A 26825-nucleotide genomic window follows, 5' to 3' on the forward strand; every position below is an offset into this window, starting at 1 on the left:
TCTCCCAGCCAAATGCCAACCAAGGTAGACCTTGCGCAGCGCAGGGGGCCATTCATGCATGCTCCTGCAAGCTTTTAGTCCTCAAAACAGCTGCCATACTAAGTCTATATAAGACTTAGAATCGAGGTTCCCCCGGCAGCATCTCCAAGAGAGGGCTGAGAGAGATTCCTGCCTGCAACCTTGGAGATGCCGCTGCCAGCCTGGGAAGACAATACTGAGCTAGGTGGACCAAGGGCCTGACTCGGTATATGGCAGCTTCCTATGCTCCTTATCCCTGTCATTTTGTGACAGCATCTCTGTTTGAGGTTGGCCCTGCTAACTTTGGGCGGGGGGTGGGGGGGGGCATGGGCTCTAAAAGGAAGGTGTTCTGTTCCTTTCAGGTTTGGGTCTGGGAGCTGGCAAAATGTCAAAATTTAGTCTTTGCAGTTTGTGGCCGTTCTAGAATCTTGTGCGTTTCACCCTCGCTTTTGACTAAAGAGGGATGTGGTTCCTGTGCGAGGAGATGGTTTTGCAGGAAAGAATTCTGGGTTCAGCTGAGAGTTGTTTAGACAACCCAGGGCTTGCATTTAGAAGGCTTGATATTTAAAGACTACAACATGAAAAATATCTGCAGAGGGGGCATTCATCAGTCACGCAACCCCTTCAGCATGAATTGGGGGGTATGGAAGGCCTGGAAGATGGCCGCCTTCTGAGATTTCTCTCATCTTTTAGGGCAGAACCAGATGTGAGTTACACGAAGTTGCATCACATTCACAGAGGTGTCAGAAGAGACCTGCATCCTGTACAGGGCACCGCTCTTCTGCAGCATCCCTAGAGAAGCATGCTGGAGATATGCTAGCCCAGCACTTCTAACAGCCATTCTGCCTTGTGCAAAACCTCTAGCGAAGAGCAGGGGCGCAGGACGGCACCCCTCCCATGCGGCCCACCTTGGGCAGAAACTGCTGGGTGGTGCGTCTGATGCTGGCCACGGCCCTTTCAACGGCATCAGAAGCCCATTGACACGGGGCACAGCTGGCACTGGACCGTGGCTGTGCCGTCCATCACCCTCTCCTTCACAAGCAGGGTGCTGCTTTTCTCACCCTCGCACGAAGTGAAAGAAAGGATGCAGCTCACCAGCAAAGGAACTGCTTGCCAGGCTGAGGGAGGGGTGGTGAAGGGCAGTCCGGTCATGCACGCCCCTGTGCCGATGTGCTATGGAGACAAGCATGGCCGGCCTCGGACTCCTGTTGCCCCCTCCCAGCTGGGGAGTGGTTCCTTTAAGATGGAGGAGTGCTGGTTTTGCGGTAGCAAGCATGACTCATCTCATTTGCTAAGCAGGGTCCACCCTGGTTTGCATTTGAATGGGAGACTACACTAAGATCTTCCCCTTAGGGGATGGGGCCACTCTGGGAAGAGCACCTGCAGGTTCCAAGTCCCCTCCCTGGCAGCATCTCCAAGGTAGGGCTGAGAGAGACGCCTGCCTGCAACCTTGCAGAAGCCACTGCCAGTCTGTGTAGACAATACTGAGCAAGGTAGACCAAAGGTCTGACTCAGTATATGGCAGCTTCCTATGTGCCTCTATTGCCAGTTGGGTGCCTGAGGAAGACCCGAACAGCAGCAGCAGCAGCCGCAGCCCAGGAACATCTGTCCCCCACCCCATTCCCTGGCGAACTGTGTACACCTCGGAGCAAGCCCTCAGCTCTGTATGCCTTCTGCCTTCTTACAGCAAGGCCTTCGGCATTTGCAGAGGTTGGGGTTTTCCTTTTTAGCATATTGCCTGAATTGATCGGTTTGCGCTTTAGAGCTGGCCTCCTGTGGAGTTCTTGCTTTCGAGAGCCGGTGGTCTTCTCCAGCAGCAACAGCCATGGGAAACAGGGCGCTGGCTTCCTGATCCCCCCAGAGAACTGCTCACAGAGAGAGATTCCACTTGAGGGGGTCAGATGCAAAGGGAAGCAGGACTGTCCGTGCCTGCCAGGGCCATGCAAACAAGGGCACCTCTGCAGGCAACGTCTGTGATGCCGCTGGGCAGAGGTGAGAGGAGCCCTCACCTGCCCCAGGGTGAAGTTGCCTGCTGCACGCCCCCCCCCCCAAAAAAAACCCCACTTCTGGTGAGAACCCAGTTAAATGGCTGGTGACTCAGCTAGGTGCCTGCCATGGCTTGGGGGAGAACTGGTCTTGTGGCAGTGAGCAGGACGTGTCCCCTTTGCTAAGCAGGGTCTGCCTTGGCTTGGCAGACCTGTACATGCTGATAGAGGTTCCCTTATGGGGTGGGGCTGTTGCTCCGTGGGAGGACATCTGCTTGGCAGGCAGAAGGCCCCCGGTTCACTCCCTGGCGGCATCTCCAGGTAGGGCTGGGGAGGAAGACTCCTGCCCGAACCCTTGGAGAGCTGCTGCCAGTCAGAGTGGACAATCCTGAGCTAGACAGACCCAGGGTCTGACTCAGGAGGAGGCGGCTTCCAATGCCGCGATGGATGCTGCATTTCTCGCAGCACTCCCTGTAGTGGCTGCTCCAAGCTCTCCTTTGAGCTAGCAGTTGCCAGCTGTGGCGCCCACACACCGGTCCCACGCTGGCCTTCTGGCCTGCTGCGGGTCACGACACGACACGTCCTCACCTTCCCAGCACCATGCTGGCAAGTGTGAAAGAGGCGGAGGGCAGCGAGAAGGAAAAGGGGCAGGCCCACAGGATCCGCCAGGGGCTCTCTCACTGGTTCCCCCAGAGTCGTTGGGCTACAACTCCCATCACCCGCAGTCACAATGGGGGTCTCAGAGGGCTGCTCAGAGGTGCTAGAACGGGGCTATTTCCCCCCACCCCCCAGCCACAAAGCTTTGTTTTCACTGGGAGGGCACTCTACACATGCTCAGGGATAAAGCAGAGATTTCTAGGAGCCCGTGATGGCAGCAAGCCTGGCTGTGACTCCCAGCCCTCACACATTCCTGCCTTGACCTTCTCCCCCGCTGTGCTCCAGCTAAAACCTCTCCTTTTATGAAGATGATGGAAAAAGACCAAGATGTGTGAATCACAGATTCCATTTCCCCCAGGGCAAAGCGAAGTGTTTTTCTCTGAAGTGGGCTACTTCCTTCAGGCCAAACAGCAGGCGCTCTGTGTGTGTGTGTGTGTGTGTGTGTGTGTGTGTGTGTGTGTGTGTGTGTGTCTACAAACATTGATGAAAAGTTAATTGTGAGAGAGCGGGGGGGGGGTTGGGGGGGTTGACCTTGCTACCCACAATGCCCGCCAGGGCTTAAGACTGGCGACTACCAAGCCAGGGCCTTGTGAGCTGCTTCTAACAGGAACAGGATCCCAACCCCGCTCACCTCACCCCATTTTCCACCCCATCCAGCATCTTTCCCTCCACAGAGTCTGGCTGGCAGCCAACAGAGAGAGTGAGAGGAAGGAAGAGCGGGTTGTATTGGGAACATAGGAAGCTGCCCAGTACTGAGTCAGACCACTAGTCCATCTAGCTCAGAATTCTCTACACTGACTGGCAGCAGCTCTCCAAGGTTGCTATCAGGATTCCTTCCCAGCCCTACCTGGAGATGCTGCCAGGGACTGAACCGGGGACTTTCTGCATTGCAAGCATACAGATGCTCTTCCACTGAGCTACGGCCCCATCCCCTAAGGGGAAGATCTTAAGAGCGCTCACATAGGAAGCTGCCCTATACTGAGTCAGACCATTGGTCTATCAAGCTCAGTGTTGTCTTCACAGACTGGCAGCGGCTTCTGCAAGGTTGCAGGCAGGAATCTCTCTCAGCCCTCTCTTGGAGATGCTGCCAGGGAGGGAACCAGGAACCAAGATGCTCTTCCCAGAGTGGCTCCATCCCTTAAGGGGAATCTCTTGCAGTGCTCACACTTCCAAGTCTCCCATTCAGATGCAACCAGGGCAGACCCTGCTTAGCTAAGGGGACAAGTCAGGCTTGCTACCACCAGACCAGCTCTCCTCCACATGTAGCCATCCATCCAAATGCAAACCAAGGCAGACCCTGCTTAGCAAAGGGGACAATTCACACTCGCTACCGCAAGGCCAGCTCTCCTCCCCAAAGAACAGCTTCCCTCCACAAACAACAGGATTAACAACATGATTCAGATATTTATGTGACAATATTAAAAACGTTCAGGGGGAAGCCTACTTGTAGTCAGGTGCAGAATCAAACGAAAGTTGCTGAGGTTTCTGTTCCAGCCAAAACCGGGACGCTCAAACCGTGCATACTAAGAAGAGCTGGGAGCTGGGCTTTCTTCTTTTATTCCCAGCAGGCCAAATCCAGGGAGAGGTTCAGAAACTCTGCAAGAGAGGCATAGGCATTGAGCATCAGGAGACAATTAAGAAATCTGCAGCAAGGCTAACACCTCCCGGTAACATGCTGACTGGGCTGCAGAGAGAGCCTCTTCCCCTCTGCGCTATCACAGTCTGTGAGCCCAACACAAAGCATCCCAACTTCCACAACCCAAATCAGTTCTATAAACCAGCATAATTACTTAGTCTGATTTATTCTGGTTCCAAAACCAAGATGAGTTTGGGATTAATTTGTCCAGGGCTGAGGAAACAGGAGGAAGGAGCAAAAGAAGTTGGGAGAAATACAGTGACTGGGTTCACACAATCACAAAGATCCTGGTTAAAAAAATGAACCAGGGTTAGTGAGCTTCACAGAGCTGATTGTGAGAGCTCAGAATTCCACGACAATCCTGGTCAAAGCACTGCAGTTAACCTGGACAGCCAAATGAGTCAAAGGGGACAAACACAAGGAGGCCACCTTTTGAGATCCCTTCCCCAGTCAGGGTAGGCCTCGGAGACGGTCCGATGGCATGGGGGGGGGGTGGAAGGATTATGCTAAGTTCTAAAGAAAACCTGTCCGGGATGGAAGCATGGGGTCTAATTCACAAGTCTTCTGAAAATCTCTGCCTTTCTCAATGCCTCAGTTTTCCCTTTTCTTTGCCGGAGGGCGGGGCGGGAGAAACGCGTGCTAAATGTGCATGCAGGATCTCCGGCAACCCACCCCAGCGGCCCTTGACGCAGGCTCCCAGAAGCAGGCCATCCCTGCCACATCACCATCCTTTGCTCCTGGATGGCTTCTCTGTCTCTTCAGCCCGCAAGCGCTGCCTGGCTTTAGACGCCTATTATTCCCAGGGTCTTGCCTTGGGCCCCCCCCCCGGCGCCTCAACCCGCTGGCTGTTCTTTGGCCCAGCAAGGGGTCTCCTGCCACATCTCCCTTCACGCTGGGTAGGTTTTCTAAGCAGCTTGCAGCAGCCTCCCTCCCTCCCTCCCTCCCCACCGGCTTCCTCACCCACAAGTGGGGCCTGAGTGCAGGACGGGCTTCCTGAAGGTGTCCTCTGATCCTAAGCCCTTGATGTGGGGTGGGGAGTTGCTTTCAAGGAATCGTCTTGCTACAGATAAGCAGGAGGCTGGAGACAGGATTTGATTCACGCCTGTCTTCTGGTTAACTGCTCGAAAGCTTGCCAGGATCTCCCACCACCACAACCACCACCACCAATGCTGTGTCCGCATGCACAGCCGTTTGGGAGGGGGGGGCCTAGGAGGCTTTGGGCATGTGCCCCCTCCCCTCTTCCTCCCTCCCCCATCTGCTCCGTCCATGCTGGGGCTCCGGCTTCTGCCAGGGGGCTCTCGGTCCCCCTTCCTGCCTCCTGGCCGTGTCCAGCCACACAGAGATGAGGGCAGGGAAGGCTAAGAGGTGCCCACTCATCCGTCTGCTGTGCTGCTCGGCAGCCATCAGTAGGAGACGGCATTTAGCCCCAGACCAGGGTGCAGAGGGAGAGAAGCCGCCTTCTACCGAGTCAGACCCCAGCGCCACCTAGCTCAGGACTGCCTACACTGACTGGCAGTGTGCGGCCATAGGAGAGAACGTAGGAATTGCCTTCTATGGAGTCGGACTCTTGGTCTATCCGGCTCGGGATTGTCTACCCAGACTGGCAGCGGCTTCTCCAAGGTGGCAGGCAGGAGTCTCTCCCGCCCAGCCCTTTCTTGGAGATGCTGCTGCCAGGGAGGGGACTTGGGGCCCTTCTGCAAGCCAGGCAAGTGCTCTGCCACTGAGCTGCGGCCCCATCCTCTAAGAGGAATATCTGACAGCAAGACAGCCCTTGGAGGTGGTCAGCTCACCAAATGCAAAGCAGGGCAGACCCTGCTTAGCCAAGGGGACAATTCCTGCTTGCTACCACAAAACCAGCTCTCCTCTCCAGGGAACACAGGAAGCGGCCTTCTACCCTTGGTCCATCTAGCCCAGCATCTGCCCTGACGGGCAGCAGCTCTCATAGGAAGCTGCCATATACCAAGTCAGACCACTGGTCTATCTAGCTCAGTATCGTCTACACAGACTGGCAGTGGCGTCTTCAAGGCTGCAGGCAGGAGTCTCTCTCAGTCCTGTCTTGGAGATGCTGCCAGGGAAGGAACTTGGAACCACTGATGCCCTTCCCAGAGCGGCTCCATCCCCTGAGGGGAAGATCTTCCAGTGCTGCTCACACTTCTAGTCTCCCTTTCGTATGCAACCAGGGTGGATCCTGCTTAGCTTAAGGGGACAAGTCATGCCTGCGACCACCAGACCAGCTCTCCCAGGCTTCAGGCAGGAGTCTCGGTCCTCGGCCCTACCTGCAGAGGCTGCTGCCAGGGACTGAACCGGGGCCCTCCTGCCTGCAAGTTGCAGAGGCTCTGCCAGGGAGATCCCCCACCCGCCGCCCAATTACGGCTCCACTCCTGCAAACAAACCCGCCAGAAAGAGGGCTCTGTGCATTCGGTGGGGCAGACACCCAAATCCTCTCCCAGACAGTCCAGAGACTGAAGGGGCTGGCAGCTGCCCTCTTGCTCCTCTCCGCTTCCTTGGGCTGCTCTCTCATGCCTACGAGCAGGCAGGGTGGGGGTGGGGTCAGGAGGCTTCTGTGGCTGTCCTCTTCCCCCGTCACCAGCTCCCCGCTTCAGGGATTTCTTTGGATGACTGCCTAGTTGCTAATGCCCTTGTGGAGAAGTGTGCAGAGGCCCAGCTCTGGGTGCCTGCACCTTTGGATGTGAAATGGATGGCTTACTAGGGATAGGGTTGTCTCAGCGGTAGTGCTTCATCTGTGGAACTCCCCACCACTGCCCTTCATCTGGCATCACACTGGACGGCTCTTTGGTAGGGCAAAACCTGCCTCTTACGCAACTCTTCCTACTGCTCTCGGCTGCTTTTTGTATTTGTCATTATTCTATTATCAACATACACTCTATTATTTTTATATGACCCTGTAACGCACATTGGGCATTGAAGGCTGAAAGGCAGCACAGAATATTGTAAGTAAATAACATACAGATTCAACAAGGAAGAAAAACACACACACAAAAAACAAAACAGGCTTTTTTTAACCTGTTTGTTCCTGGGAAGAGAACAATGCACAGGGTCCGATTTGGCAAACAGTTGTAGAGCTTTTTCAGTCTGCAGTCGAAGGTCTTCATTGCTTTCTTTAAGTCTTGCTCCTGTGTAAGGACAACATGATGGTTGGCGCATGCACACTCACACAAACAGTTATTTCACACTGGAGGAAAGAAAAGGCGTGGCAGGCTTCCAGTGCAATGCAACACAATGCACACACACTCGCCAGTCAAGATGTCCACGAAAAACAGCTCAGCTAAGAAATAGGAACCTAGGAAGCTGCCTTCTACTGAGTCAGGCCATTGGTCCATCTAGCTTAGTACTGTCTACACTGACCGGCTGAAATCCTGGAGGGATGCATGCAAAGCAGATGCTCTGCCACTGAGCTATGGCCTCATCACCCCCCTCAGGGGAATCTCTCGCAGTGCTCACATGTGGACACACATCCAAATGTAAATCAGGGCAAACCCTGCTTAGAAAAGGGGACGATACATGCTCACTATTGCAAGACTGGCTCCGCTCCTCAAGAAATGAGAGATGCTAAAATCCCTCTACTGACTTAAAACCTGGTTTCCAGAATTACAACAAATATTTATATGCCGCTTTTCAACAAAAGTGCTCGATGCAGTTGACGTAATAAATAAAAGGGTTCCCTGTTGCAAAAAGGCTCCCAGTCTAAAAGACAGACTATCAAGCTGCCCTGTTCTAATCTAACACACAACAGCAAAACAGGAGTGCTCCCAGTTTCAGAAAAAGGATAGGACTTGCCTCCTACCCACTTGATGCTCCTATCTATGCAAACTGCTTTGGGAACATTTTGTTGAAAAGCGGTATATAAATATCTGTCGTATTTGTATATTGCACTGCCCTCTTGGGTGCTCTCCTGAAGCGATGGCTCTTCCCACAAGTCTCCAAGGACAGCCCCATGCCCTGTACCCATAAGCGGAGGAAAGCACCAGAGATGCTACTCCCCTGTTCCAAATTCTGTGTTCAACCCGGGGCCTGATTTGACCAATCACCGCTGAAAAGTCAAGGAAAGGAAGGCAATGAACTCACCCAAGCGGACGACGGCTCCTTCTTCTGGAGAAGAGCCTCTTGTTCCAGCCGTGGGACTGCGGACTCTCTGCCATTCGGAGTCACTGGACAGACCCAGCGGTGGAGATGTGCAGGTGTGAGAGCTCTCCGGCAGGGCAGGCTGTGGCCTCCGGCGCACTGCTCTGTGATGGCTTTCAGGGCACTGGATGCACTTTCCGCCGTTCGGAATTCTAGAAACAGAAACACAAGAACAGCAGAGGTCAGCGACGCTTCACAGGGATATACGCTCAGGCCCTCTCTTCAGCCTGGACGGAATGACGAACGTTGTTGAGCAAACTGCCCCCCTCGTGTCTGACAAAGTAGTGCCACGGCAGCCCACGCGCCTGCTGGGGTGGCTGGGGACATCTGGGGGGGACGGGCGCTCAAGGTGGTTTTCAACACACTCTGTGCCCCTAGAGATGGAAAAGAGGCAATGATGGCATTTGCAAGGCGTGAAGCTTTCCGTGTGCTCTCCTGCCTTTATGGTCCTGACCAGGGAGCCGGCAGCAGCCAAATTTGCAATGGCGTTTTAAAAGCTTTGAAAAGTTGTACACACATGAAGATGACTATAAAACGTCATCAATGTTGTCAGTGGAATGGAAATGATAATGGGCAGGAATGCCCTCCAGAGACTATGCCACAACAAATTGGTCCATTGCTACCCTGACCCCTTCCTCTGTGTAAAAAAAATGGTTGCAGTTTTGCCCTAATTGTTGGTGGGCGGGCGAGCGGACAAAGAAGGGGTGGGAATGCACAGGAAAAAATCACTATTGAGTATTCATCCCTTGAGATGGTCCCGATAGCCAATATTTGTGGGTCTGGCTCATGGGACTATAGGAATTAAAAGAACAATTTAGGCACCTTTCAATTCCAATGGGACTACTCCGAGATGCTGCCAGGGAGTGAACCTGGGACCTTCTGCATGCAAAGCAGACACTCTGACACTAAGCTACAGCCCCGATTAACACAATACAGTGATATTATATCTTTATAAATCCTCAGCATTATAAGACAATTTGTCCAATCCACATGCCCAATCTAAATTTCAGAAAATTCTCATGAAAAGTGAATTCTAGCAGTTTGCTTTGGATGAGATACCCCATGAGCTATTTACAGCTTTTTTGCTCCACCCACAAATAACCACAAATACGCTGATCAAACCTTTCCTTATCATCATCTTCCCCACCCGCAAAGAAGCTGCCAATACAGAATATGCTTCTAGAAGCAGTCCTGGGAGTGCTAAGTATACTCTACTTACTCAGAAAGCCATAATTTCTCCATCTCCCACTTATAGGGTCCCGCGGCAGGAAAAGAGACTTCAGATCTTTCAGATCCCCCAGTTTCTTTTGCAAATCTGTCTCGCTCTGGATCTTCCCCAGTCCTGCCACGTAAATGACACCTTTGTTGTCTGCGTCCATCTCCAGCCTTTTCACGAGGGCCTCGCAGTCGAGCACTGCCTCGGTGATGGGTCTCTGAACCTGGAGGCACCAAACAGAAGCAGAGGACATCTCAACATCATCCCACAAAGCAAACTTGAACCCAGGGAAACAGAAGGCTGCCTCACACTGTGTGAGGCCACTGGTTCATCTAGCTCTGAATGCACACTGACCAGCAGCTGTTGTCCCAAGGTTTCAGGCAGGCATCTCTCCCATCACTACCTGGAGATGCTGCCAGGGATTGAATCTAGGGTGCACGCAGAGGAGGTGCTCTTCCGCCAAGTTATGGCCCCACCCACTAAGGAGAACAGCTTACAATGCTCACATGTAGTCACCCATTCAAAGGCAAACCAAGTCAGACCCTGCTTAGCAAAGAGGACAATTCACACGCGCTACCACAAGAGCAGCTCTCCCCCTCTCCCGCACTAAGTGGAATCAGAAGAGAACCCTGAATTTAAGGTGACCCCCTGATTTCTAACATCAAACAACTTGGAAAAAGTCTAATCTTGGATTCAGGTAAATATGGAAATTCAGGTCTAGGTTTAATGTGGATTACCAACCCTAGAGTGATTGTGTGAACCTATGCCAAAGCAGGAATCTCAGATTCGTCATCTCGGGCCATAAACCACCTTGGTGTGGGCTCACACCATCATGCTAGTGTTGCTAACCCACATTAAGCCTAGATGCAAGCGGCTGTGTGAAGCAGCCCATGGCAGCCAGGGCCAGGCACACAAGCCCACCTTAATCAGGGATCCGGCCACTTCCGTTCCATCCAGACTTTCCATAGCAAGCTGGGCAGCCTCCAGGACTTCATACTGGATGCAGAGATGGGGCTGTGAAAAAGGAAGCGTAGATTACTAAACAGATCACCAGACAGAAGGACCGTTTCCTTCCACTGCATTTTCAATGCTCTTCTTGCAAGCAAACCATTTATCTGCACAAACAGATAATATACACACATATTTATTATATCTATAAATATACACAGTATCATAGAAATTGAATGAGGCTTTGGCAAGACTGGCATGAAATTCCCAGACCAAAACACAAGAGAGAGAAACATGCTGTTTATCTCAGCGGCAGAAAGGGGTCCACTGTCTCCTCCTGTTTCCAGGGAGGGCTCTAGAACTCTCAGGCCTGGTTTGCACACAACTACTTTCCCTATGAGTGAAAAGGGGACACAGGAAGCTGCCTGATAGTGAGTCAGACCACTGGTCTCTCTCGCTCAGCACGGTCTACCCTGAAGGGAAGTGGCTTGCCAGGGTTTCAGGCAGGAGCCTGACCCAGCCCTGTCCAGAGAGCTTGAATCGGAGACCTTCAACTATGCAAAGCAGGCGCTCTTCCAGTGAGCGATGGTCCTTCACCAACTGATGAGCCCAGTTTACGGGCTCTCTCCAACCGCCTTAACACAGGGAACTGCCTTAGACTGAGTCAGACTCAGTATTGTCTGCACAGAAGGGAAGTGGCTCTCCCAGGTTCCAAGCAGGAGTCTTTCGCAGCCCTTCTTAGAGATGCTGCCAGGGATTGACTCTGGGACCTTCTGCACACCAAGCAGATGCTCTTCCACTGAGGTGAGGTCAAGTGTGCCATCAAGTCTACTTCGACTGCTGGCGCCCACAGAGCCCTGTGGTTGTCTTGGGTAGGATACAGGAGGGGCTGACCATGGCCTCCTCCCGCGCAGTACGAGATGAGGCTTTTCAGCATCTTCCTGTCTCGCTGCTGCCCGAAATAGTAGCAGTGGGGATTCGAACCAGCAACCTTCTGCTTGTTAGTCAAGCATTTCCCCGCCGCGCCACTTAAGGTACCCGTCCTTTAGTCCCTGATGTGTTTGCAGCTCCGATGGTACACGCTACGCTGCTTCTTGTATGCCCAGAAAAGAATAGCATTGTGCAGCTAAAGAAGCAGGAGAAGAACCCTTAATTGAAACCTGTCTAGAACAAGCAAGCATCTTATACGGTAGCTCTGAGCGAAGTTCAAATATCATTGGGAATATCTGCAACAGAAGCGATGGGCAACGGAAGGCTTGTGGCAGTTCTCTAGCAGGCTGGAGATTTCCCTCTCCTTTCAAAACATCCGGCTTGGGGGTCAGGCGCTAAGTGGTGCATAACAGGCCAGATCCAGGGGCTGGGCTCTGCACTGCTTATCCATGCACACAACAGCAACTGTGCTGCTCTTTACCTGGAATGTTTCTGTGATGACTCTTATCGACTGAATATGGCCGTACTTCTTGAAGACTTTCTTCAGAGCCTTCAGGCAGCAGCCTTTGCCAAATGGGCCGGCGTACAGGGTGGACAGAGTGGCCATCTTGGTCCTCAGCTACAGGAAGAAAGGCGAGTGCTGAGATTTCACAGGGACACGCAAAATGGAAAGCCAGTTCCAGCACTCCCCAAGGTGGTAGAATACTGGGGAAATAGAGCATTGCTACCTTTCCATCAATTTCCGCCACACGGTCAGAGACAGCGTATTTTGAATCCAACGTAAACTGAATTACGCTGAAGGAGGACCTCGGGATCTCTTCCAGGGCTCTCTGAAGAACCTGCACAAGGGAACAGAACTGAATGAGAGGCGGGTGGCAGGCAGCAGTGCTCCGAAAGGGGAAACGGGGCGACCGGGAGAACCAGGAGCAGACCAGCATCTGCAGTGGGCTGGAGGCAGCAGCAGGAGAGCAAGGGACCCGAGCAGAGCCGGGGTCTCCAAGGCAAAAGCCCAGCCGGACCCAGAAGTGTTTCCAGGTTGTGGGGCCAATGGGGCACTCTGGTGCAGGGGTCAGCAAGGTGTGGCCTGCAAGCCCAAAGGGTGGCACTCACACGGATTCCTGAGAGAAGTCTGCACCACTGAATTTTTAATTGCTTAACTGCTTTGTTTTGTGGTTTTAATGCAATGTTATTGTTCTAACTTTTGTGTAAACCGCCATGAGGCTGAGGTATTTGGCGGTATACAAATATGCTAAACAAAATAAAAGATATTTACAACAACTCACGTGCTTGTTTGGAACGCCCCCATTGTTTGCACAGTTGTCGGAAGAAACACTGTTCTCCCCTCCCAGAAGCAGAGTTTTTATACCGACAGAGTGCAGGATGTCTAGACAGCTGAGGGAGAAAAAGGAAAGCAAAGCTAACCTAAACAACAAAGCTTAATGCTATGTTTAAAACCGATGATTTGCCTACGTTACATTAATACTTCATTTATTTCTCACCCTTAACACTTTCAAAGCACTTCACATAAGAAAATCATTAAAACAACATCCTTCCAAGGTAGGCTGGTAATAATAATCTCTCCTGATAGAGAGATGATAGATAGATAGAGAGTTGATAGAGATAGAGAGAGAGTTTCTTAAGAACACCTAGTGAATTAATAGCAGAGGCAAGATTCAAACCAGAGACTTCCCAGTTCATGTGTGAGAGCCATCGTTGGGAGGTTACAACCAACAGTCCATGAGCCATAGGAACATAGGAAGCAGCCATATACTGAGTCAGGCCATTGGTCTATCTAGCTCAGTATTGCCTGCACAGACTGGCAGCGGCTTCTCCAAGGTTGCAGGCAGGAGTCTCTCTCAGCCCTCTCTTGGAGATGCTGCCAGGGAGGTGACTTGGAACCTTTTTGCTCTTCCCAGAGCGGCTCCATCCCCTGAGGGAAAACTCTTGCAGTGCTCACACTTCTAGTCTCCCATTCATATGCAACCAGGGCAGATCCTGCTTAGCTAAGGGGACAAGTCATGCTTGCTACCACAAGACCAGCTCTCCACTACAGACTTGCTATATCAGGCCTGCTCAACGCAGCCGCCCCCCCCAGCTGTTTTTGGACTACAGCTCCCATAATCCCCAGCCACAGCAGCCAGTAGCCAGGGATTGTGGGAGTTGTAAGCCAACATCTGCAGGAGGGCCGAAGTTGAGCAGCCCTGTACTAGATGGATCTCAGAATTGACCACCGGTACCATTTCAGGGGATGAACACTCAGAATGATTTTTGGCACCGTCTACACCCTAGAGATGGGAAATGGGAGATAGTATTGTTGCCTTTACTGCTTGCTCTGTGTGTGCCCACCCCTTCTTTATCGCTGCCCTTAAACGATCTGGGTAAAACTGCAGTCATTTCTGCACAGAGGAAAGGGCCAGGATTAGGGTCAGAGCAACAAGGAAGAAACTGTCGTCCTCTCTCCATGGAGTAATTTTTAGAGGACATTCCTGCCCATGTTCATTTCCATGCCTCTGAACACATTTTACAGTAGCGTTTGTGTTTTTAAAACTTGTATAAGCTTTGAAAAGACCATTGCCGGTGTAGTCGCTGCAGAGCCCGGAGGTCCGGACAATGAAAGCAGGAGCACACCCTGGAAACTGAAAAGTCGTGCAATGCCATCATCGCCTCTTCTCCGTCTCTAGGGGTGTCATCATCCACCATGAGCATTTGGTCCCCCAGAGGGTACTGACCGCCCCAGCTGGCACATGGGCTAAGCGGGGAAGCAGCCAGCGTGTGAGATCCATCTAGCGACTTAGAAAAGGGCCCCCGAGAGTCTGGTTGCTCTTTGCCAAACCCACTGGAGGCCACGCTTAAGAACGGAGATCATTAAGCGAAAGCAAAAAGCAAACTGTTCATGTGGGCAGCGCATCCTGCAGTCTGAGAGCAGCAAGTGTGTATTTGCACAATGTTCTTTCCAGAGACTCTGCCAGTTCGCTAATAGGACTGACACAGCGACGTCAGGCAGCTGAGAGAAACTTTGGTAGGCACATTGTTCCAGTAAGCTGCGGTTTCCCCAGGAGGAGAAGGGAAGGAACCCAACTGCTTACCACTGGATGGGCTCTTTCACCTGCCTCCGGATCCCATTCTTCAGCGAGTTTCCTTCCTTCCTTTGCTCCAGCCATCTGGCTTCCAAGTTCAGCTCTGCTACCTTGTGCGCAGAATTAACACATTTTACAACACAAGACACTCCCCTCCACAGCTCGCATTCAGATCTCCACTCTTGGCATTTTATTGGCAAGGTCTGGAACTGCCCAGAGCCTTCCCTTGGGAACGCGGGGCTTAAGTTGTGATTCAGCCTGCGATGGGGATATATGCAATATGGGCACCCAAGCACGGAGGACAGACTGGATCTCTCCCTGCCTCAGAGCCAAAGATACCACATCTAGACAACTGGACCCAGCGTGCTGAGCAGCAGAGAGCGAACCTTCTGGCAAAACAGATCCCTCCCTCGTCCAGAGGTAGGCAACCACTGGGTCAGGTGCCACAAGCAGCACGCAAAATGCTTTGGAGTGACACAACGACTCCCCAGAGTCAGAATTTAGCAGGAGCCAATCCTTGTGTGCTAGATTATTCCCCCTCCCATGTCCAGAAAGGGATACTGGAATTTCTCCACATCTATATCCAGGGATGGACATCAGAAGTGGGGGTTTCTCAGAAATTCTGCTTCTCCAGGAACAAAGCGTAGACTCTACACTAGTTTGATTTTATTTTTAAACTACAAATTACCACCAGGCACAAGATACAGACACAACAGAAATGTATCAGTGAATTACACTGGATTGCATGAAACTGGTGAGAACTATTTTAAATTGGGGCTTATTAAGCATTTGAAACTGAAGCCACCTAATGGCACAGCAGGGAAATGACTTGACTAGCAAGCCAGAGGTTGCTGGTTCAAATCTGTCTGGTCTGTTCCCCAGACTATGGGAAACAACTATATGGGGGGGCAGCGATACAGGGAGATGCTGAGAGGCATCATCTCATACTGCTTGGAAGGAGGCCATGGTCAACCCCTCCTGCATTCTACCAAAGGCAACCACAGGGCTTTTCTGTGGGCGCCAGGAGTCGACACCCACTCAACAGCACACTTTTCTTCAGGCATTTGAGAAGCATTATTAACTTTGCATAGAACACAACTATAGTTTCATTATATTTACAGAGAGAGACCTTCTATGTTATAATGTAGAACTGGCATGCAAAACCTTAAGTTAGAGTGGAAAAACCAGGACTCGGCCCACCACTTCTGAAAGGTGGTTGCACCCTGCTCAAAGAAACCAAGCCCAACACAGGGGACGGAACTGACCCTTGCTGATGACGACCCTTGATCTTCGTCTCCTCCCTTACAACAAACCTTGGGTGAGTTTAGACAGGAAACAGCGAACTGCTGGCTTCTAGAGCCCAGTGGCAAGCCCAACTTCCGGTGTCAGGGAAGCTAAGCTGGCACTGGGTATGTAACCAAGATCTGAAGCTGGACCCTGGCCGCCCAAGCCAAGCCTGGATGTGGCTATCGGGAGAAGACCAGGCTGCCTTCACGTACAACTCTGCCAGGCTCTGCATGCTGGGCCAGTCCATAGCCACGTATCAGCCCTGTATTGCTTTTAACTACGGACTGTTTTACTTGCCCACTCAGTTCTCCCAGTTAGCTAACCTACTTTACATATCTTATTTTAGCCACTTCACTTTATACATATTTTATGTTCTTATCCTTTTAAACATAGATGCTTACAATTATGAATATAATCTTAGTGATTTTACAGTTTCACCTTCTTTCTTTTATCTGTTTTAAGGGGTAGTAGTTTTACAGTATTCTTCATAATATTCAAGTAGTAGTTTTAAAGTAACATGACTATCTTATGCTGGTCTTGGACTGTAATAAAGAAAGACTGATTGATCTGAAGTTGGTTGCAAGCAAGGCAGAATCCAACACGATCCAACACAGGCAGGATCGGACGTCGACGCACTCACGGTCGGCACAGCCACCCCGACACGGAAGCTGGGGGTGCCGCCCAGCTCTGGGAACTGCCCTCTGGACTGTGCGCCCTTTGGGGGAAGGGTCCTCATTGCAACTCAGTAGACTGCCGTGGACTGTGATGGCACTATTAAAAACCTCTGTGCAGATTCCCCTGGGGCTGATTCTTGCGTGGGTCTGTCAGTCTATGATGGACAAATGCCCTCGTATAGATCAAACGCTTTGGACAGAACTTTCTAATTGCCTCAAACATACAGGCAGCTCGATCAAGAAGGAGAGTCCATTTCCAGGATGCCTTAAACAACCCGTTTCAATGATCTGAGGTGTTCAGACAGACAAGACTTCTCAATAAGGCACCAAGATCAAAACACTCAATAAGGGCACCGAGGGAGGCTCGCCATTTCCCCAAACTAAACCCTAAATCCATCACAATGTTGATAACAGCAACCAGCCATCACCTTTTATTTCCCCCATTTGGACTGTAAGGAGGTTACAGGCTGAGTTTTCATATTTGGATTTTAAATGGAAACACACACAGATGCAACGCCACACACCTTTCTGGGTCCCTGGTTAATGAAATACTGGGCCAGTTCAAGGGCACATCTGGCATCTTCAGTTGGGTGGTGACCCTTTTGGTCTTCGCGCTGAATTTCTTTCCTATGAGGCAGGAAAGCAAGAGGCACAAAGATACAGCACAACAGCGTCTATTAGCCACATGACACCCGATAAGAGAGCACTCTCTTTCGTAGGAGGCTTCTGTCCTACAAAATTCTGCCCCGGCCCGGAATGATCCATGCCTAAAGTCAAGTCGGTCAACCTGGGAAGAATCGTAACCAGTCTATAAGTTCAAGGGGGGTGGGGGCACAAAAAAGAAGATAGTTTGCAACAGGGAGCCTTATGCAGATGTGTGAAAAATTTTGGAGGCAGAGAAAAGATATGGGGTGGGGTGGGGTGGGGGCAGGCCTGCCCTAGCCTCTCCCCTGCCCCCCGCCCACTCTAGTTATGAGTCTGGCTGTGGCTCAGTGTTTGAGCACATATGCTGCATGCAGAAAGGCCCAGGTTCAATTCCTGGCGTCTGCCAGCCTGGAAAGCCGCTGCCAGTCATCAAGAGGATAGTTTCTCAATATTCGTGTAGTCCCAAGGGATGCAGGATGGGGAGCAGGGAAAGGCGGCCAGCAAGGAGGAGAGAGAGAAGATTGTCTCCTTGCTGTTACTGCTCAGTCTGGTTCTCACCTAGAATTCACCCCGTTCTCTCCTCCCCTCATTCCTTGAATATCTTGCCCCTTCCTCCTCTCAAACTGATAGCAAAAGATTGGCACTTGATATCTCCCATTATTTGCCATGCTGTCTTGCTGGGCACGGGGTTCAGTCCTCCTGGCTTTCGCCAACATCACCATCAGATTTTGCCTGATCCAGTAAGATACTTACATTACTATACAAACAATAACAACTATTCTAAGAACAAGAGCTTCACAATGAATCCTAAGCACAAAAGGCAAACCCTTGGCCTTAGGGACTAGGGGCTTACAGCAATTGGACACACAGCACAATCTGATGCAAATTTACTCAGTAATTCCCATTGGCTTACTCAACAGGTCTTAAGTCCCAGTAAGTGTGTTAGTATTGCAGGCTTAATTACTCCATCACCTGACATTTTCCTCTCATTGTGCAGCAATTCCAAAATTTTACTTAGCGAATAGATTGTCAGTGAGAAAAGCTTACCCTAAAACAGCTTCTGCCAAGAACTTTAGCTTGAACCTTTTGTTGCCTTTCCGAGTAAAAAGGAGTGAAGTGTCTATAACGCTTGGATGTACCATCTGAAAAGAGATGGGAAGGTATTAGAAGCTGGACTCAAAAGATGAAGGAATGCCTTCTCCAAGATGCTCCTATCTGTTTTTTTAGGATCATTTTGGAGGCTCTCCTCTGGGTGCTGCTGGCCACAATGGAGGGATATGTGGCTACCAAGGAGAGAGCCTTCTCAGAAGTAGTAGTAGTTAAGGGCTAATGAGTGGGAAATCTGAGATTCCAAAATGGCGGCCACAACTGCTAGAAAATAGAAATGGAAAGAGAGACCTCCACGAATTTGTTTGCCTCATCCTTTAGGTAAAAAACCCATAAGACAGAGGCAATGACTGCCCACTGAGGAGGAGAAGGGGATGCTTACTTGTAACGCTTGGAGGTCTGCATTGAGAGAGTGACCCACTAAGACTGCATCTGAGGGAAGCAGCTTCCTTAACTTGCGCTGGACGTCAGCAAGCTTTGTGGTGACTGGACGAAGGAGCTTTTTTGTGATGCCGGAGTACCTTCAAAACACAATCGAGAGGATATTCAGTGACACGAAGGAACCTATAAGATAGATAAGTTTATTCGGTCATTGACCAGCTAACAAAGGAACCTATAATTAACCAGTATGGAGCCGCCACAAAATATTGCCATGTATCCCCAAGCCTGATACACTGAACATTGCTGGCACCTTCCCCCTCAGAAGCAGAAGAGGTGCACAACTGCCCCCTTCATTGATGAGCCCCTGGTGGCACAGTGATAAAACTGCCGCCCTGTAACCAGAAGGTTACAAGTTCGATCCTGACCAGGGGCTCAAGGCTGACTCAGCCTTCCATCCTTCCGAGGTCGGTAAAATGAGTACCCAGAATGTTGGGGGCAATATGCTAAATCATTGTAAACCGCTTAGAGAGCTCCGGCTATAGAGCGGTATATAAATGTAAGTGCTATTCCTATTGCTATTCATTCCTCAGGAGAATTCAGAGACATACTTTGAAAAATGTTATTTGAGGGGGAGCTAACCACCTTAAGTGGCGCAGCGGGGAAATGCTTGACTAGCAAGCAGAAGGCTGCCGGTTTGAATCCCCGCTGGTATGTCTCCCAGACTATGGGAAGCACTTATATCGGGCAGCAGTGATACAGGAAGATGCTGAAAGGCATCATCTCGCACTGTGCGGAAGGAGGCAATGGCCAACCCCTCCTGTATTCTACCAAAGAAAACCACAGGGCTCTGTGGGCGCCATGAGTTGAAATTGACTTGATGGCACACTTTACTTTACTCAACCCACCACACCAAGAGCTTAAATGTGTCAATCCCCTTCCCCCTCAGCTGTGGAATGAACGGTAAGAACATTAAAGAGTTTTAGGCATCTTTTCTCCTCAGAGGCAGAAGGGGTTGTGACTGCCGTGTGGGAGTCCATTTCAAGCTGAGAAATTTCCCGCTCTTTTTCTCCCAGTCCCCCCCCCCGCCCCCCCAACTCCTCATCATGGAGTTCATCATTGGCTCCGCCCACCCATTTGTCTGTTAAGGGCCCTCAAAGGTGCCCCTAGGTAACTCTGAAGCCTGGACCTAATGGTCTTTGGAGGCCCCCCCACAAACCACGCTACAAATTGAGCATCACCCCCTACACACACACACACACACACACACACACACACACACACACACACACACACACACCACGACACATGCAGTACTTTTAACACGTGGGTTCTTGAGGGCACAAACAGCAACTGTACTCACAGGGATGTAAGAATATAAAATAGGTATACTGATGCAGATATGCATGGGCAGAAACATCTCAACACGCAACTTAACATATTCCCACCCCACATTTCCCTTTCCCCGCTCCCCGCTCTGCCTCTAAAGCAGAGGCCATGCTCGGCCACCTGCCGCAGGTTAGAGTCACGCCTGGCAGAGCAGCACGGCGGCCACACCACCCGGGACAGACTGAAGAGGATTTGGGGGCCTCCCAGGAGGAGTTGGAAGCCCTGGACATTGGCCCAGAAGTAAGAGCACCTCCGAGGACCCTCCTAGTCCACGGACAGTGGAATTACATTGGGCCAGTTTGGATTTCCCCCCTTAAGCTTCCTTAGGTTTCCCCCCCTGCAGATTTTTGTGAAACTGCGGATTATTTCAGGTCTGCCTTTTGCCTGCAGATGCTCTGGTTATGCATCCATAAGGATAGTAACATTTCCAGCACTTTTGGAAATAGCTATAATTAGATTTTCATGCTCAGACAATGATATGATATGAATCTCTGTAACAGCCTCTGGCCTGGGCTCCTTTCTCTCCCCTGCTTTGATATGCCACCAGCTTCCTTTCCTTCTCACCAAAGCTCCAGGTTCCTGGGCAACAGTCCAGGCCTGCTCTACCCAGGTAGGAGAATGAGGGGGTCGTTCCCTGACTGCAACACTTCAGACTGCAGAGATGGGGAGGAATCACATTTATAGCTACTTTCGGAAAGGCAAAAAGCTTATGAGATCGACATGTGTCTGTCTGTGTCTCCCTCTAATCACGTTTGCCTTTGCAGACACTAGCCAAACTCACAGCACACGGGAGGGAGTTCGAGGGAACCCCAACAAAGGGCTTTTGTTTCTGCTGGTCCGCCATGTTGCTTCAAGATGGCAGCCAAATTATGGACAACATCCCTTGTAGTTCATGTGCTGACAGTCGGATACAAACCAAGTTTACAGGAAGGAGGTCCTAGGTTAGCATCACCATGTTATAAAAATGCAAAAAGCAGGCTCTGTTTAGAACTAATGCTGTCCCACAAAAGGTTTCTGGCTGTCTGAGTACTGCCTAGTGCAGTGTCATAGCTGCACTTGGCCCAGCACTTGGCCCCAAGTGGCCCAGGACGGAATCCCTTTGAGCCCCTAAACCATACTGGAAAGCATGCACAGAGTGCTGGGAATTGTAGCCCTTCCCAGGTTTTCCTCCTGGAGCTCTTGAGAGGGCTCCTCCGTCTCCTTAAAGGGCCCTCCCAGCACTGAGGAAAGCACAGTACGGTCCATGGGAGGCTTCCTTGCCAAAGTGGCCCCCACCTAACAAGTGGTTTGTCTGGTGGCTACTCGGGGACGGGCCTGCTCTGCTGCTGCCCCGAAGCTTTAGAATGCGCTCTCTGCTGAAATAAGAGCCTCCCCAGCTCTGACAATTTTTTAAAAAATATTTAAAGACATCTGTTCACCCAGGCTTTAATTAAATACTGTTTTTAACGTTTTAACATCGTTTTGAAACATTTAAATTGTTGTAATATTTTAACTTTTTGCTGCCATTTATTTTAACCAATGTTAAAATAAATTGTTGTTTATTTGTTTTAACTATTTTTTTCAACTTTTCTGTTGTCATTTTTTGTTGTAAACTGCCCAGAGACATACGTTTTGGGCGGTATAAAAACAGGTTAAATGAATGAATGAATGAATGAATGAATGAACAAACAAATAAAAAAAATAAACAAATGGAGAATCTCATTGGTCCAGTGAGTGTGGGTGGAGAAGGCAGGGGCTGTGTGTGTGTGTGTCTGTGTGCCTGGAGTCAGCTGCTAAGGGGCTGGACCACATTCCCAAGCCAGGTGGGGCTCTGCGTAGACACACCCAGAGGACCAGGGAGTTGGCAACCAGAACTGCCAAGAGGGAAAAGGGAGTTTGTGGGAAGCATGTGTGGGGAGGAAGGCCATGTGCTCAGGCGCGCTGTGCAAGATGGACAGCAATGCAAGTGTGATGGAGACCTGCAGGGACTGTGCCATGTTTTCAAACAGAGGCTGGACAGCCATCTTCAGGGCTGGCTGAGCTCTAAAGCTGGCCCAGTGTATGGACACCATGAGTCAGACAGTCGGAGGCAGGTTGGCTCTTTGGCACAGGCGGCCACACCCTTCGACACCCTCCATCGCACCGCGGCTTTCAGGCATAAATGTTTCAACAAGGTACCTGGTGAGGTAATTCTTTATTGGCAAGTCGGGTTTGACAAGCTCATCCATCAGGCACTGGCCAGAGGCATCCACCAACGAGACTCGCGTGAGTTCGGATCCCCTCTCAGTGAGGCACTGGGCAGAAGTCAAAATTAGAAGAGAGAACAGTGAGAATAATGCCCTTTCTCCATCTGGGCTGACAGTTTTTCGCCCCGTCTCTCCCACAACACACCTTTACAGACAGAGAGCGAGACAAGCAACCTGCCACCATTTCCATCAATCGCCATAGTTGGCTATGAGCTCCACCCCTTTTCTCTCCCAGTGGCATCATTACGCATTCCAAGGGAAGGCAGAGCCAGCGTGCTGGACTAGGAGTGACCAGTGGACTGGGACACGGGAGACCCGGGTTCAAGTCCCCACTCAGCCATGAAGCTCACTGGGTGTCTCTGGGCTAGTCCCTCAGCCCAACCTACCTCACAGGGTTGTTGTGAAGAGAAACATAACCACATACACTGCTCTGGGCTTCTTGGAGGTAGAGTGGGATATAAATGTAAACATAAATAGAATTCCCTAATTGTTTTGCCTTAACTGATACAGAAGGCTCGGTCTAGAGGACTTTTTCAAAAATCCTTCAGTCTTTAGGACGCCTCATACTGAAAATCATCCTACAGCAAGCCTGCTCAACTTAGGGCTCCCTCAGCTGCTTTTGGACTACAACTCCCATAATTCCCAGCCACAGTAGCCAATAGCCAGGGATTATGGGAGTTGAAGGCCAACATCTGCGGGAGGGCCAAAGTTGAGCAGGCCTGTCTTACAGGTACAGATTAGGGCCGAGTATCAAAAGAAAAAAAGAAAAAAGAATCCAAATATTATATATGAATATTTTAATATTAAAATATTCAGATTCTTTTTTTGATGCTCTGAATCCAAAGAGGGTTTTGTTTTCTTTTGTTTGCATTTCAACAGAGTAGGGCTGATCACACCATTAAAATGGGTTGGAGAAGCAGCCTATTGATCGTGTGAGCTGCCTTATCATGCTGTGGAAAGAGTAACCAGCCCTTCCTGAGGAAGGGAGCCCAACATACCATTTCACAGTCCAGCCCAAAGAGAGGGCTGCAGTCCGTCACTGGGCCTTTGTGTCGGGTGGAGGTAAAATGGCTGCAGTCACTGGAACCTGGAGAAAGAAGCAAAGAGAGTTTAAGAATCCAAGCAGATTGCAAGAGCCCGTCTAGCAGAGTTCCTAGCTGATCTGGGAAGCCCAGGCTCAAATCTGTTATTTGCTGGTGGCGCCATTAAAACAGCACGCTGCCCAAGGCGAAAGGAAGCATCGTGGTGGCCTGGAGTGAGAGCCTGGCATGAGAGGAACTATGGCATGTGCAATCATTCAGAACACCGGGATCAGAAACCAGAGGGCTGTCTTCACAACCCCGGGCAGAGCTGGAGAGCTGGGCATGTTCTTGATCAGCAGCCAAGTGGATTCAAAGATCAAAGCAAGAGGCAGGAGGTGGGTAGGGCGGCTTTCCACCTACCCTCAGTAAACTGCTCGGGAGAGAATGTGTGTTGGCCCTGCCTGTCCTGCCCCCTTCCCGGCTCCCACAAAACCACCCTCCCCTCCTCCTGCCTTGATCTTTGCAAAGACACAAGTACCGGTCGGAAGCGTGCATGGATCACATGGCAAGCCTGTTCAGGCCTCAGCCTGAGGTTCCAATATCCTTGGGTTTGGCTGGAGCCGAAATGTGAGAGCCTCAAACCAGCAGGGTTTTTGACTATCTAATCAATAAATATCCTGCCTCATCTTGTCCTGCATATGACACAGAATCGGAGGACAGAACAGAGCCCCGCGCCTATCCCCTGCTACTGAGCCACAGTTTTGCCCGCTTTCAGAACATCAGGATCTGTAAATTAACTGGAATCCGTGAGGGAGAACCTAGTAAAACACCCCTAGGCATGCAACAGCAGCTTACCTTCTAGAGGGTATTCATTGAGACACATCTCCTCTGGTGTGAGGATGTAACTGGAGAGCCCACGCCGGCCTTCTCCATATTTCTGGATGATGGGATCGTTCAGAATCTCTGAAATCCCCAGCGTATTCATTTGTTATTAATTTTCCATTTTTTAAAAAATCTATACTGGTAAAGTGATATTTGAAGTGGCTTAAGAGAAAATAGCTACCAGAAAAAGGGGTTTTATGGTGGTATCCTGAACCAGGGATACACAGGAGTTGTTGACTACAACTCCCATCATCTCCACCTCCAACGGCCTTTGGCTGGGGATGATGGGAGTTGTAGTCAACAACATCTGGGAATCTCTGTCACAGGGAAGACCAATCCGGCCTTCTCCCAAGAGAGAACTGCCCAGTGCCACCTCCAACAGGAGCCTTATACTGAGTCAGACCCGTGTTCCATCTAGCTCAGGACTGTCTACTCTGACTGGCAACGGCTCTCCAAGGCTGCAGGCAAGAGTCTTCCTCCCCAGCCCTACCTGGAGATGCTGCTGCCAGGGATGGAACCTGCGCCCTTCTGCATGCAAAGCAGATGCTCTGCCACTGCGTGATGGCCAACAGAAACAGATCCCAGGGTTCAAACCAGGCATGACTTTATATGCAAATGTGAAATCCTGTGCTTGGAATTTCCCATGTCAAAACCAAAAGCAGATGTGTGTAAGCACACAGCCTGAACTGAAAACATGGTGTGGCGAAAGGGAGGGGGGTTAACTCCTTCCTTCCACTCCATGCTCCTGTTGAAAATCACCTCCCACAGCTGAGGAGGGCATTTTCAGCAAGAAAGCAGTGAGAGGAGTGTTAATCCCTCGCAATCCCAGTTCAGATGAAGCTGTGTCATGGCTGCGTTAGGTTAAGGGAAATGCCAGGCCTGCGATCCACCTAGGCACATAAAGTTCTGCCCTAAGGGTTAAATTATCTCATGTATCCAACCTTATCAAAACGGGAACATTCCTATATTTCACATTAACATCCTGAGCAACTCTCAGCATTGGAAGGATGATTCAGAAGTAACCAACACTGGTTTCGATCAGATTTCCGCCCAAGTGAGACTGTTTAGGACTACAGTCACCTTAATTACAATTCTAATTTAAGACTGAATTTATTTCTTAATTTAACTGCAGCCTCTAAGGTGCTGCTAAAAATGCAAGCCTTTTTCTGAACCAAGGATGGGAAGCCTTTGATCTGCCTTGTAAGAAGCGGCCTTATGCCGCTGGAAGGTTTGCCCTTAAACTGTTGCCTAAGAACAGCCCTGCTGGATCAGGCCCAAGGAGGCCCATTTAGTCCAGCATCCTCCTTCATACAGTGGCCCACCAGATGCCTCTGAGAAGCCCACGGGCAAGAAGTGAGGGCACGCCCTCTCTGCTGCTGCTGTTGCTCCCCTGCAACTGGGATTGAGAGGCATCACGCCTCTGAGGCTGGAGATGGCCCACAGCCACCAGACTAGTAGCCATTGACAGAACTGTCTAAGCCCCTTTTAAAGCCATCCAAGCTGGTGGCCATCAGCACATCCCATGGCAGAGAATTCCATTGATTAATGATGCGCTGTGTGAAAAAGGACTTTCTCTTGTTGGACCTAAATTTCCCAACCTTCACTTTCACGGGGTGACTCCTGGTTCTAGTGTTGTGTGTGAGAGAGAAGAATTTCTCTCTGCCCACCCTGTCCACCCCATGCATAATTTTATACACCTCAATCATGTCTCCCCTTAGTCGCCTCTTTTCCAAGGTGAAGAGCCCCAGATGCTGTAGCCCAGGCTCATCAGGAAGGTGCTCCAGGCCCCTGACTAGATTCAGTAGGAGAACATTGCCTCCCCAGCATAAGGTGATGGGACACTTTACCTGCTATGCAGATGTTAACTACTCAAGAGAACTGGAAGGGGGGAACTCCCTTGGAAATCATGAATGCCAGACTGTACGTGAGCCCTTTAAACATGCCTTTCGCTTGTGGCTGATCACTCTGCCAAGGACTTCTGCCAGCTGAGGTGGACAAGGCTGTTTTCTGTGCAGGGATTTGTCCACCTCTGCCCTTCGTGGGACCCATGATTCCCGTGGCTCTAATACGGGGGTTTCAACCTCCTTCTGTCCGAAACCCTCTGCTCAGGTAGCCCTCACAGATTTTTAGTGTGCGTACATACATACACTATTAAATACTGCAGTTATAAACAAGACAGACTATTATAGTTTTACTTCCAGGTTAAGTTACTCATGAGTTCTTCCAATAAAAATAACAGGACAAGCAAACTTTTCCCAACAATTTAACTAGCAACACTCATGCTACTGAAGTTACATCCAGTAACTTAATCTGGATGTAAGCAAGTGAATTTAACAGCCAAGCCAGGAGGCAACAGAGCTGTGTCCTCATCCCTAACCAGTGAGGTAAGGAGGCTCCGAGTACCTCTTACAAGCCTTAGAAGTACCACCACAGAATTGTGTGTCTCTGGCTGGGAACCAGGGCTCAGATATATGCTCTGAATCCTGAGTTGTATGCTGGATTTCATGGCAGGCATTCCTTGATAGAGGAGTTAATACAGATATTTTATTTTATGCACAACTAGTTTCTGGAGGTGCTCAAGAAATACAGGACCTCAATATTTTTTG

The 26825-nt window shown here is 50.5% G+C and overlaps 1 protein-coding gene across 3 annotated transcripts in view; it reads right to left on the minus strand.

Moving 5' to 3' along the window:
• Positions 1–4044: 4044 nt before the first annotated feature.
• REXO5 (RNA exonuclease 5) overlaps positions 4045–26825 on the minus strand; it is a 39739-nt gene continuing 16958 nt past the window's right edge. For all 3 annotated transcript variants that reach the window (XM_053276378.1, XM_053276379.1, XM_053276376.1), the window contains exons 6-20: positions 24193–24300; positions 23314–23402; positions 22244–22363; positions 18706–18840; positions 18264–18358; positions 17096–17198; positions 14620–14720; positions 12817–12925; positions 12262–12372; positions 12015–12152; positions 10577–10669; positions 9659–9878; positions 8383–8591; positions 7321–7430; positions 4045–4256 (exon numbers count right to left, since the gene is read on the minus strand). In XM_053276378.1, the coding sequence (XP_053132353.1) occupies positions 4184–4256; positions 7321–7430; positions 8383–8591; positions 9659–9878; positions 10577–10669; positions 12015–12152; positions 12262–12372; positions 12817–12925; positions 14620–14720; positions 17096–17198; positions 18264–18358; positions 18706–18840; positions 22244–22363; positions 23314–23402; positions 24193–24300 (1814 nt within the window). In that variant the 3' untranslated portion in view covers positions 4045–4183. The remainder of the gene's footprint in view (positions 4257–7320; positions 7431–8382; positions 8592–9658; positions 9879–10576; positions 10670–12014; positions 12153–12261; positions 12373–12816; positions 12926–14619; positions 14721–17095; positions 17199–18263; positions 18359–18705; positions 18841–22243; positions 22364–23313; positions 23403–24192; positions 24301–26825) is intronic.

The sequence above is a fragment of the Hemicordylus capensis genome, chromosome 13, assembly GCF_027244095.1.
Source record: "Hemicordylus capensis ecotype Gifberg chromosome 13, rHemCap1.1.pri, whole genome shotgun sequence".
Classification (NCBI taxonomy): Eukaryota; Metazoa; Chordata; class Lepidosauria; order Squamata; family Cordylidae; genus Hemicordylus; species Hemicordylus capensis.